This window comes from Nicrophorus vespilloides, unplaced genomic scaffold (assembly GCF_001412225.1).
Source record: "Nicrophorus vespilloides isolate i.1.1-1 unplaced genomic scaffold, Nicve_v1.0, whole genome shotgun sequence".
NCBI lineage: Eukaryota > Metazoa > Arthropoda > Insecta > Coleoptera > Silphidae > Nicrophorus > Nicrophorus vespilloides.
This window is the reverse complement of record NW_017096986.1, coordinates 9,473-20,518: the sequence shown is the minus strand read 5'-3', so window position 1 is coordinate 20,518 and position 11,046 is coordinate 9,473. Positions and strand designations below refer to the sequence as shown.

Here is an 11,046-nt window from a genome sequence, read left to right as displayed (position 1 = left end):
TTTAATTAACAAGAAAAAAAATATTTAAAAAATTACAGAAATATGAATTTGTTCAATGTAATTATTATACGAAAACAAGATAAACATTTAAATTAATTTGCATGGAAGCACTTTCTGATAATTGTAGTAAACATTGTTACTTGATCAATATGTGGAGGAACACTGTCAACATCAACAAGTTTCAAACTGCTGACATATCGATAATATACAATTTTGAAACGCAAAATCAGCATTATTTCGTTTTTTATTCTTACTTGTTTATCATAGCCCAAATTCCTCCACCAACAACGCATATTTAGTACTTCAATAACAATATGTTTTCATATTAAAAGATACTAATAAAAAACGTACTGAAACAGTTGAATCAGTTAAATTTGAAGTTCTCTTATTTAGGTTACATAACCAGTTTTAAAATTATTTCATATTTGATATCATTAACAAAATTATCACTATATTTATAAATGGAACCTCGATTTAACGACTTTAATCTGTTACAAAATTTCCAAATTTTTACTCGTATAGTGAAACATATTTAAAAATACACATAATAGTTTTAACTTCTCATTGTCACTCGTTAAAAAAGTCATATTTCTTATAATTTATTTTGCTCGTTAAGCAAAATGCTGTATATGATTTTATCTATTTATTTTTATTAACATATTTAAGCATTAACCATTACTTAAACAATGAATAGATCAAGAAATTTGTTGCTCAAAGTTATATAAGTTGCCTATAGCAATTATACATTTTACTGATTAGTAAATTAATAGATTTATCTGTAAGATTATTACTTTTAATCTTCATAGAATTTGAAGATTCATCCAAAATACGGTGAAGATAGAAACAGCTTTTAATAATTCTACAAAGTAAATATTTACAACCAAGTTTGAGTCGTCTGAATAAACACAAATCAACAGATTCATTGAGAAATGTGCGTCCAAGAGAAAGTTTACTATTTACTTTTTATATTTAAAAACTTACTACATTATTAGTATTTTTTGTTTGGAAAACTACTACTGAATATGTTATTCATTTTGACGGGTCTATATCGCAAGTCCGACAACCGAAAGACCGTCTATTGAAATCCCGACGTTCGAAATCCTGACCTTTTCGAAATCCCGATGCTTGAAATCACGACTATGTCAAAATCCCGACTACCATAATCACGACAATCAAAATCCTGACTATATTGAAATCCCGACTACCATAATCCCGACAATCAAAATCCCGACTACCATAAAAATTTTATTGTAGAAATTTATAATAATAAAAGATACTGTCGGGATTTCGATATAGACGGGATTTTAATTGACGGGATTTTGGTAGTCAAGATTTTGACATAGTCGTGCTTGCGATTGCCACCGCATTTTGACGCTGAAAATCAGGTGAGTAAAATTGTAAATATTTAAATAAATTTTAATAACAAATATAATTAGAATCAAATCCCAATAATAAATATAATCAGATGTTTTATTAATATTTACAAATGTGATTAAAACAAATCATGCCTACTTTGAATATTATCATAAATGTGTTTGAATATCTTTTTTGTTCACTCTTCCCTTGAAATAATCCTGGATTTCTTCTAAAGTTTTCCCTTTGGTTTCCGGTATACAGAAGATGATGTAAATTAAACCGATTGCACTGAAGAAGGAGAACGCGAGGAACGGCACGTGCATACCGAAAGAGTCTTTCATGATTTGAAAGAATTTTGAAACGAATATCACCACAACACCAAAGTAAATATCTGCAAGGCAAAGTGCAAAAGCTTTCACGTTCGTTGGAAACAATTCGCTCAACATCATCACAGGAATCGTTCCAATGCCCAAGTTGAAGATGATGTTGTAACTTAAGAGAGCAGCGATTGGAATCCAACTGAAATTGGTTACGTCGATAGAAGTGTAATCTCGTACGTAGAAGTAAGATCCTTCAACAGCTAAGGCCAAGCATGATCCCAACGCTGATAAGGCTAGTAGAGGTCTTCTCCCAACTTTATCCACGAGGAACGAGCAAATTATAGCGCAGATCACTTGAAGGGCAAAGTAAATGTTGGTGCTGGTTGCCGCTGAAAGGGAATTCCCGGATTCGTTGAAGATGATCGTCGTGTAGAACATGATGGCCATTGGTCCGCACAGCTGTTGCAATCCTCGAAGACAAACCACTATATAAACAGCTGCTCTATTACTTCTCACAGTAAATAAATCCCAAATGTTAGTCTCCAAATTGTTCTCTTCTTCAACAGCTTTCTCCAGCCGCTTCAACTCTTCATCCACGTCGGTGTAACCTCTCAACTTGATCAACATTTCTTTAGACTCCTTCGGTTTCCCTTTCATCAACAGAAAGTACGGACTTTCAGGCATGAAACTGAATAAAACAAAGTGAAGGATTGGTAATGTCGATGATACCAGCGCTGTTAATTTGATGCTCAAACAGGAGCCGATCATGGATACAACCATGAAACCCACCACCGTGTTCACAGGTATCGAAGAGGCCAATAAACCGCGTATTTTCGAATCCGATATTTCACCCAAGTACATCGGGAATGCTGTTAAAGCTATTCCATCGGAAATCCCGGAAAGCAATCTGGCCCAATTGTAGACAGCTATAGATTGAGAGTAAGCTATCATCATCCAAGATACGAAGTAAATCGGAGACACCAAGAGCATAGTAGTTTTCCTCCCTATTTTATCCACTATACGAGCAGCAGCCAAACATCCAACGACTGCTCCGATGCAAGGCATCACGGCTAACCACGAACCATCCGAATCTGATAAAGGTATTGGTGAATCGGGCGAAAGAAGTTGTGGTAAAGATGGGGTGGCCCAACCGAACAGCATCCCAGTTGAAACAACAACAATCGAACCTGAAATTAGAGAATAATAATTACAACAAATCACATAATTGTAATGATTAACTTACCGGTAAAAGTTGCTATATACTGATAAGGAATTCGCGTCTCCTGCGAAACGACTTTGCTAATGGACTTTGCGATGAACTTCATGTTGTGTGTTCTTTCTCAATGACGGGATGTTTCCTCCTCGTGAGGTGAAACACAAGGTGCACAAGTATATTGCACTCGTTTATATACCGTTTAGATAAAGAGCTGAAATCGTCGATATTCCTTTTGATTCATTGATGTGTGCGTCTGAGTAGTAGATAGGCTGTCGTGTCGAAAAATTATTGTAACCAGAAAAACATCACTAATCGATTCACATGCGTTAAACTAATTTTTGATAATTACCGAACTGACGTCCAATACACCAGAAACAGTTACACGTGATTGCGTTACGTAATCTTCATCTTTGGTTATTCCAATTTAAGTTGGACACATTTCTTATATAGAAATTGCATATTCTTAGTAAATAAATTAATAACTTTATTTTTTACATCTTATGAGAAAAAACAACAACAAACAAAGATCCCATTGCAATAATTATAATAGAATTATAATAGAATTAACAAATAAATTTAAAATTATGAACATAAATTACTATATTCTTACATCATTAATTAATGATCTAAATCTTTGCAAAGATTTATGTATACAAATATTTATTTTTTAATCATTGTGACAACAAATAATGATTATTTACAAAAGTAACAACTTTTAACTTTATGTACATCTTTATAATACTACTAGTATTTTAATTTTGAGTATAAATCAAAAGTTACAATTTTACGTTTTGTTATTACAATCAAAACAAAAATCTACTAATTCCTATATGAAATAAATAAATAAATTCGCAACAAAATTTGATTTATATTGTTAAAATTGTTAAAATACGTGTTAATAGGATACGATAATTATAACTGTTGAAATATTCTGAATCACAATGCAAAATATTTATTAATTCGGAATGTGACTACTATACTACGAATATCTTCATCACCTAACATAAATAGAACAAAAATAGACGAACATTCAAGAATTCTCGCATATATTTATTCATATATTATTTAGGAAATTAACATCTGCACAGCGTCTATAATCTTAATTTCACTTACGTAAGAAAAATACTTACTATTAGAGAAATAAAAATGAAGTATAATTTGGGGCTGTTTTTTTCTATTATTTTTTTAATAACAGAATATTGAATCTGTTTACTAATTTAAAAATTATTACATAATTGTTAATTTTAACAAAATTTTCATTTTTTGGTATCATAATATTTACTAATTTATATTGCAAAAGAACATTTAGGTATATTTTGAGATACATCTTATTATTTAATAATCTGTTTAATACAATAAAAGCAAACAACAAATTATACATTACTGTTTTTTTTTTGTTAATTTTTATTATCGTTATTAATTCGATTTATTTTATAGATATATTTACGAATTGATTATGGAATTACAATAATTGTTAGTTCTTACGTATTATAACTTACGTTACAGGTAATTTGAGCGTAATCTCACTGAATTAATCACAGACTTTAAAAAGTAGTTTCTGTGTAAATAGTTTTTATCTTTACGATATTTACTTTTTAAATATGATTTCAATATGTGTGACATTTGAAACATTACTTCCTAGTTTATTATTATAATTTTAAATACACATATTTGTATATTTTATGTAATTATCAATACATTTATTTTAGAAAAAAAAACAATAATAATTTAATATTTGAATTTGTTGTTCACATAAAAACGAACGTAATGCTATTGCTATAATATTTTATAAAAAAACGATGCCCCCTACTTACGAACTCCCGGACATACGAACAAAATTATAAAAGCTCTAACTTGTTACAAGGAAACATATAGTGATAAAAAAATTAACTGTGCAATCAAAAATTGATAATTTCTTTAATAAAATATAATATTTTTGGAAGATGTACTATCTTTTCTGTTGCATCTGTTTCTTTTGTCGTTTTATATTACATAATTGTGATGTCTACATTGAAAACTATTTGTAAGTAGTATTTTGTTTATTTTAATCTATTTTTTTCAAATTTATGCAGTCAGTAATACGGATTTTAGCATATATAAAAGTAAAAACCATGTTATTTTTTAAATTCCCCCGACTTACGAACTAATTAGACTTACGAACAACCTTTAGGAACGAAACTAGTTCGTAAGTCGGGATATACCTGTACCTGTATATATTTTTTTCTTAATTAAAATTTAAAAAAATATATGTTTATTAATGCTTAACAAAATGTTTCAATAAAGATTTTAAACTATCTTTAGATGCAACAAACTAACATTTTTGATCTTAATTTGATCAAAATTCTATCGACCAAAGTATTTATATCAGTATTTCATATATTTTTTTTCATTTGTTGTAGACATGAAAAAGGTTTATATAACCATTCTGTAAGAAATACAAGACAAAATTGTATCAAATTTTATATACTAAAATGTTTTTAACGATTTTACAAGTCTCTACGTAATAAAAAGAAACAAAAATTCTAGTTATTTTCATATAATATTTGATATTAAATTAAACGCAATTTATAAACTATACAATTACTGCAAAAGTAATATAAAATGTATACAATTTTACTTTGACGAAAATATTAGCAAAATGAGTCAGAAATTTATTTTTAATTTTTTTTGAAAAAATATACTTGGAAGTTGTAAAACACGAAGTACAACATTAAGAGCGAACAACATGTTTTGCAGCGCACCATAAAATAAAGGAGAGAAAAAATCGTTGTTTTTCAGTTTGTCCTTCCCATTCACCAAAACACTTGAAAAACACACATTAAATTCATAATCAAAATATTATAATTCTAATGCGATTTATATAAATTAATAAAATATAAGAGGAAATAGTTGCACTTAATGTTTCAATACAGTCGTGAAAGAATGTAAAATACATATCAATAAATGTGTAATTACTTAGGAGAATTAATGGGAATTAAAGTTCTACAAATGGGAATGCAATAAGGCAATCATTTTGTTCTTCATCTTCTTGCCGATGATTTCCAGGACTTCGATTATGAGGAGGATAAGTAGATAATTGGAAAATTCTTCCGTCATTACCGTGGGATTATTAAAATTATTAGTTTTACAATGTTACACTGTTTTATCCTCATTTCTTGGAACAATTGATTTCCTTTTTTCTTAATTGTTTCCTGTAGCATTTTATAATTAGAGTGTGTTATTCACTAAAAGACATTTCGATGAAAAAGAACAAACAAAAAATTTAGTTTAAGTATTATATTTTATATATATTTTATTCTCTAGAAATAAAATTATTTGGTCGGTTTGCTTTTTAAATCTTTCTTAAAATATAACTTGAGTTTTTATATTAATATTAACGTAAAACCTACGTTTTTATTATTAGGTAATAGGTAAAAAATACGTATATTTAATATGTTTTATTCATAAATTAAAATATAAATCAGAGCTTAAATATCTAACAAAACAAAAAAAATATGTTGAGATTGCAGGTACGATAAAATTAGGTTCATTAAAATTAGATCATTCTTATTAACTCAGACTCTTCGATTACGTGACAAATGGTTTTCCCGTTGAATTTGGTGGGATTTTTCTAGAAACGAGCTCCCCTTTTGTCCTCAGACTCTTCACCGTTCTCCTCTGATTCGGAGCTATTAACCCCTTTCAGAATATCCTGAATCTCCTCGAGAGTTTTACCCTTCGTTTCCGGTAACGTGATCAATACGAACACCAAGCCGAATATGGTGCAAATGGTGAAGCAGAAGAACGGAACGTACATCCCGAAATTATCTTTCATGATTTGGAAGAACTTGGAGACGACAGCCGCGATCACGCTGAAGTAAATATCGGCTAAGCTTAAAGCGAAAGCTTTAACATCGGTGGGGAAGAGTTCTCCTAACATCAAGACTGGGATTGTGCCCATGCCGATGCTGTATGCTATGATGAAGGTGAGGAGAGCGATGACGGGGATGTAAGTGAATTCGGAGACGTCGATGGATGTTTCTGAATCTATGTAGAGGTAAGCGCCTTCGAAGGATAAAGATATTATGATGCCAATTGTGGAGAAGATCATCAGGGGTCTTCTTCCGGCTTTGTCGAGGATTAAAGAAGACATGCACGTTAAAATCAATTGGACGGAATAGTAGATGATGGTTGTTAATTCCGAAGAGATGCTCGTCTTGGCATCGTCGAAAATGGTTTTCGTGTAGAAGGTTATAGCTGTTATTCCGCTCAACTGCTGCACGGTTCTTAACCCGATCATGATTATCACCGCTTTCCTGTTGCTCGCTACTTTGAACAGATCCATCATGCTCCCCGTTTCAGAAGCTTGCTGTTTGACGGCGTTCGCCAATCTGTTGACCTCATGATCGACATCGTCGATTCCCTTCAAGATCTTCAGATTCTTCTTAGCCTCATCGTACTTGTCCTTCATGATCGAGTAGTACGGACTTTCCGGCATAAAGGAGAAAGTGATTAACAGCATGATGGGCATTATTGTGGAGATCAGAGCTGTTACGGAAACGCTCATATAGAGTCCCAAACCGTTGATGAGAAGAACTCCGGTTATCAGGAAGATAGAGCAGCTCGAGCCCAACAGTCCTCTTATATTCGGATCGGCGATCTCGCCCAGGTACATCGGAACAGCTGTAAATGTCAAACCATCCGCGATTCCAGCCAAGAAACGCGCGGTGTACATCAGTTCAACGTTCTTGCAGAAAGCGATTATTACCCAGGAGACGATGTACGGAACTCCCGTCAACAGTATGGTCTTCTTCCGTCCGATTTTATCGAGAAGGGACCCGGCCGATATGGCGCCAACGACTGCACCTATCAGAGGCATCACCGCCACCCAGGATCCCTCCTCATCCGTCAACGTCAGCTGCGACGATCCGTCGAGGAGCTTCGGGATGGACGGAGAAGGCCATCCGTAATGCATCGCACTTGTCATGATGCTGAACGTCGCTGCAAACAACAAAATACAAATCAAATTAGCAAAATTTATTTTACAATATTAATAAAAAAAATAAATAAACTACCGAAGAACGTTGCTAAATACTGGTACTTCGGTTTGCTCTTCGGCACTTTGCTGTTGACGCTTGCGTGGATTTTCATTGTGGATGCTTTACGGATGCGATCTCTTCTATGACCAGATGATTTTCGAATTGTAGATGAAGGAACAACGAAACTAGCTTATATTATAAAGCCAAAAGATAAGATACGTGACGCAAAATTGTGTGGGAAAAAGTGGGTGCGCACCGTCCGCATCACACAATTATTTTAATTGTAATAATAATTTTGTCTCTTTTTCATGAAATGAAAAATGTTTATTTTTGATGTTGTTCATGCTCATCCGCAAATAGAGTCGAGAATAGGAAAATTTTGACTGGTTTAACAGCATCATAAGCGTATACAATATGAACGCATAGTTTATGGTTTAGTTTTCTTACGCAAATTATAAATTATAAGCTAAAAACTAATGGGAATTGATACATGCTTTCGATAACTTCTTGGTAACTTCAATTATTGCAATTTTTTTGTATTCTCCGGATTTTTCGTTACACAATTCCGAGTAAATATTTGGTTTGCTTTAAACGGCCTTTAATCTTCCTTCTCGCATTTTCGTTAGTAACAAATGTTATTTTATAAAATTGCGCACAAAATTTCTACTAAATCAATTCTATCTGACAGTTTAATTCTCAGCGAATTTTGTTTATCGCCATAAACTTACATTCTAAAATAAGATCTACTTTATAGTCTATTTGTGTATTTTAACTATTAGTTAATTTATATCAATCCTTTCATTAAATTAATTAATATACCAATAAACATTTCAAAATATATTGCAGCGTGTAAACTATACGTTTGTTGTGCAAAAACTATAAACCTTTCCATAAATTATGAATTTTAATAACTTTTAATTGTAACCAATTAATAAAACAACAATAATTTCACATCATTTGATAATTTCAACAATTCAGATACACTTTTTATTTAATATCTGTACAATTTAATGAAATTGTCATATTTATTTATTAATTCAATCAATTAGCCATCAAATATTTATATATTATATTACACAACTAATTTATATATTTACGAATCTACTAATTATCTACTAATAAAAATTTCAAATATCACGACTTGTTTTTATATTATTAGTACTTAATAACTTAAAATTTATACTTTCTATCAAATAATTAACAAACTAATAAATAAATATATTAACGAAAGCAATAATTATAAATCACCTAAATGTTTTACTTGCAAATAAAAAAAAACATTAGAAATTCTTTAATTAAGAACTTGATTCTGAAATACGAAACAAATTCTATAATATGTGAACTTTATATATTGTAAATTTTACTTTCTATTGACTAATGAATTAATAACTTAAAATTTCGGATAAACGTTGCAAAAAGTCAGGTAAATATGAAAAAACAAAAAAACTTTTTCGATGGTTTGTGCAATTTAATTATTATTAGTTTATGCCTACAATTCCATTTGCTAATTAACAAACAAACAAAATCATTTACATATTTACTCAAATCTAATGAAATCAAAAAATGTATAAAGAAATAAATACTGCACACATTCACTTAGTTGACAAAATAACAATGAGCTTTTAACAAATAGATTTTCTAGTAGGTTTTATTGCAAATTTACCTTTTCAAAGCTAAAATATCAACACACAGTTCTGTCGTGTCCCAGGGATGGTTTTCTGGACACTGTGGGATATCTTCTTCTGTTGTCATTGTGGAGTCTCAGTTGTTTCGAATTTAATGAAATTCATTTGATTCTACATAACTTTATTTGTTATTCTTCTTCACAAAGACAAGAGAAGTAGATATCCCACAGTCTCTTTAGTGGATGGACACAACAGTTCAGCTTATAATATCATTAATTGAATATACTTTTGTTAATTGCGAATAGTTGAAAAAAAAACTAATTATTTTGAATATGAGAAAGAAAGAAATTAGAAGTTCTTGATGTGCTGCATTTTTCGTATAGTAAGCGTATTAGTATTAACATCTTATAATTTCTTATAAATATTTTTCAAAAGATTTTTCCTCATAAATTTTTGGTTTAAAACTATTGCCCGTTAATATAAGTAATTTATTATAATCTAATCAGAATAAGTAAGACAATGAAATTGTTATGAGGCAGTTTAATCATAATAATAATTTTAGATGTAACAATGTGTGATGTAACGAGTGCAGTAGAGTGCAAATACCGTGCGATAAATCTTGTGTAAACGAATTCGCAGGGGGGATTGAACATTTGTACAATGGCTATGACTTCTAAACAAAATGCAAATATAAAAATTGCTGCAGTGTTTGTTGTCGGATTACTGTTTACACCTGAATCCGTGTACACCGTTAGAGAGGTGACTTGCGTGCACACATAATTCAACACTTTCCAACAAAATTTCTGTTTACGAAATGCTCAGAGGAAATCTGCACACCAATAAATCATTATTGGATTAAATGCTTTCCATTTGTTATTCTCAACCAAAATTTGTACGTAATTTAAATCCACTTAGTTGTATTAATAGAACACTTACAATGCACGTTAAAATTTAATTATGTTTTAGGTGTTGAAAATTCAATGTTGTATATACACATTTAAAAAAAAAGTGTTAAAATTTAATTTAATTTTACATTTATTTTTACCAAAAATTAAAGATTTAAAAAAGTTGACAAAATATTGTAATTGTTCATAAGTTTTCTCCATTTTTTTTATAAATCTGTATATGATCATCACAAATTTATATTTTATATCTATCTCCAAAATTAGGTCACGTAACAAAATCTCAATAATTCTCGTGTTAATTGATTTACAATTCAAAGATTTGTATAAAAAAATCTTTAATCATTAATTATAAACGAGTCAAAAGTACGTTTCAATCATTAATGACAGTTTTTGGTTTCTTTGGTAATCATTCTTAACAATTAAACTGTGTCTTTAAGATTACTCAAATTTTCTGTTTTTTTTTTACTATTTAATTATACATCTTAATTGGTATTAAACGAAAGCTAACGACTAAAATCTTTTGTCCTTTTTTTAATTTTGTTTTTTTCTTTTTGATATTTTCATTCTCAATCTAGTCTTTATACAAATAAAGAAGTAATTTTATTT

At 30.3% G+C, this 11,046-nt stretch overlaps 2 protein-coding genes across 2 annotated transcripts; both read right to left on the bottom strand.

Annotated features, from left to right (window-relative positions):
• Positions 1-1,523: 1,523 nt before the first annotated feature.
• LOC108558639 (facilitated trehalose transporter Tret1-like) lies at positions 1,524-3,001 on the bottom strand. Its single transcript, XM_017915622.1, has 2 exons — positions 2,920-3,001; positions 1,524-2,863 (listed from the first exon to the last, which is right to left on the bottom strand). The coding sequence occupies exons 1-2, from the start codon at positions 2,999-3,001 to the stop codon at positions 1,524-1,526; spliced, it is 1,422 nt and encodes a 473-aa protein (XP_017771111.1).
• Positions 3,002-6,359: 3,358 nt separating this feature from the next.
• On the bottom strand, positions 6,360-8,058 carry LOC108558641 (facilitated trehalose transporter Tret1-like). Its single transcript, XM_017915624.1, has 2 exons — positions 7,947-8,058; positions 6,360-7,872 (listed from the first exon to the last, which is right to left on the bottom strand). The coding sequence occupies exons 1-2, from the start codon at positions 8,020-8,022 to the stop codon at positions 6,503-6,505; spliced, it is 1,446 nt and encodes a 481-aa protein (XP_017771113.1). The 5' UTR covers positions 8,023-8,058; the 3' UTR covers positions 6,360-6,502.
• Between the last annotated feature and the right edge of the window lie 2,988 nt (positions 8,059-11,046).

Bases quoted from the DNA above. Each gene is read 5' to 3' on its own strand.
- LOC108558639 (XM_017915622.1), bottom strand. From the start codon at position 3,001: ATGAAGTTCATCGCAAAGTCCATTAGCAAAGTCGTTTCGCAGGAGACG. The intron at 2,864-2,919 runs GTAAGTTAATCA...CTCTAATTTCAG, and splicing joins GTATATAGCAACTTTTACCG to GTTCGATTGTTGTTGTTTCA.
- LOC108558641 (XM_017915624.1), bottom strand. From the start codon at position 8,022: ATGAAAATCCACGCAAGCGTCAACAGCAAAGTGCCGAAGAGCAAACCG. The intron at 7,873-7,946 runs GTAGTTTATTTA...TGTTGTTTGCAG, and splicing joins GTATTTAGCAACGTTCTTCG to CGACGTTCAGCATCATGACA.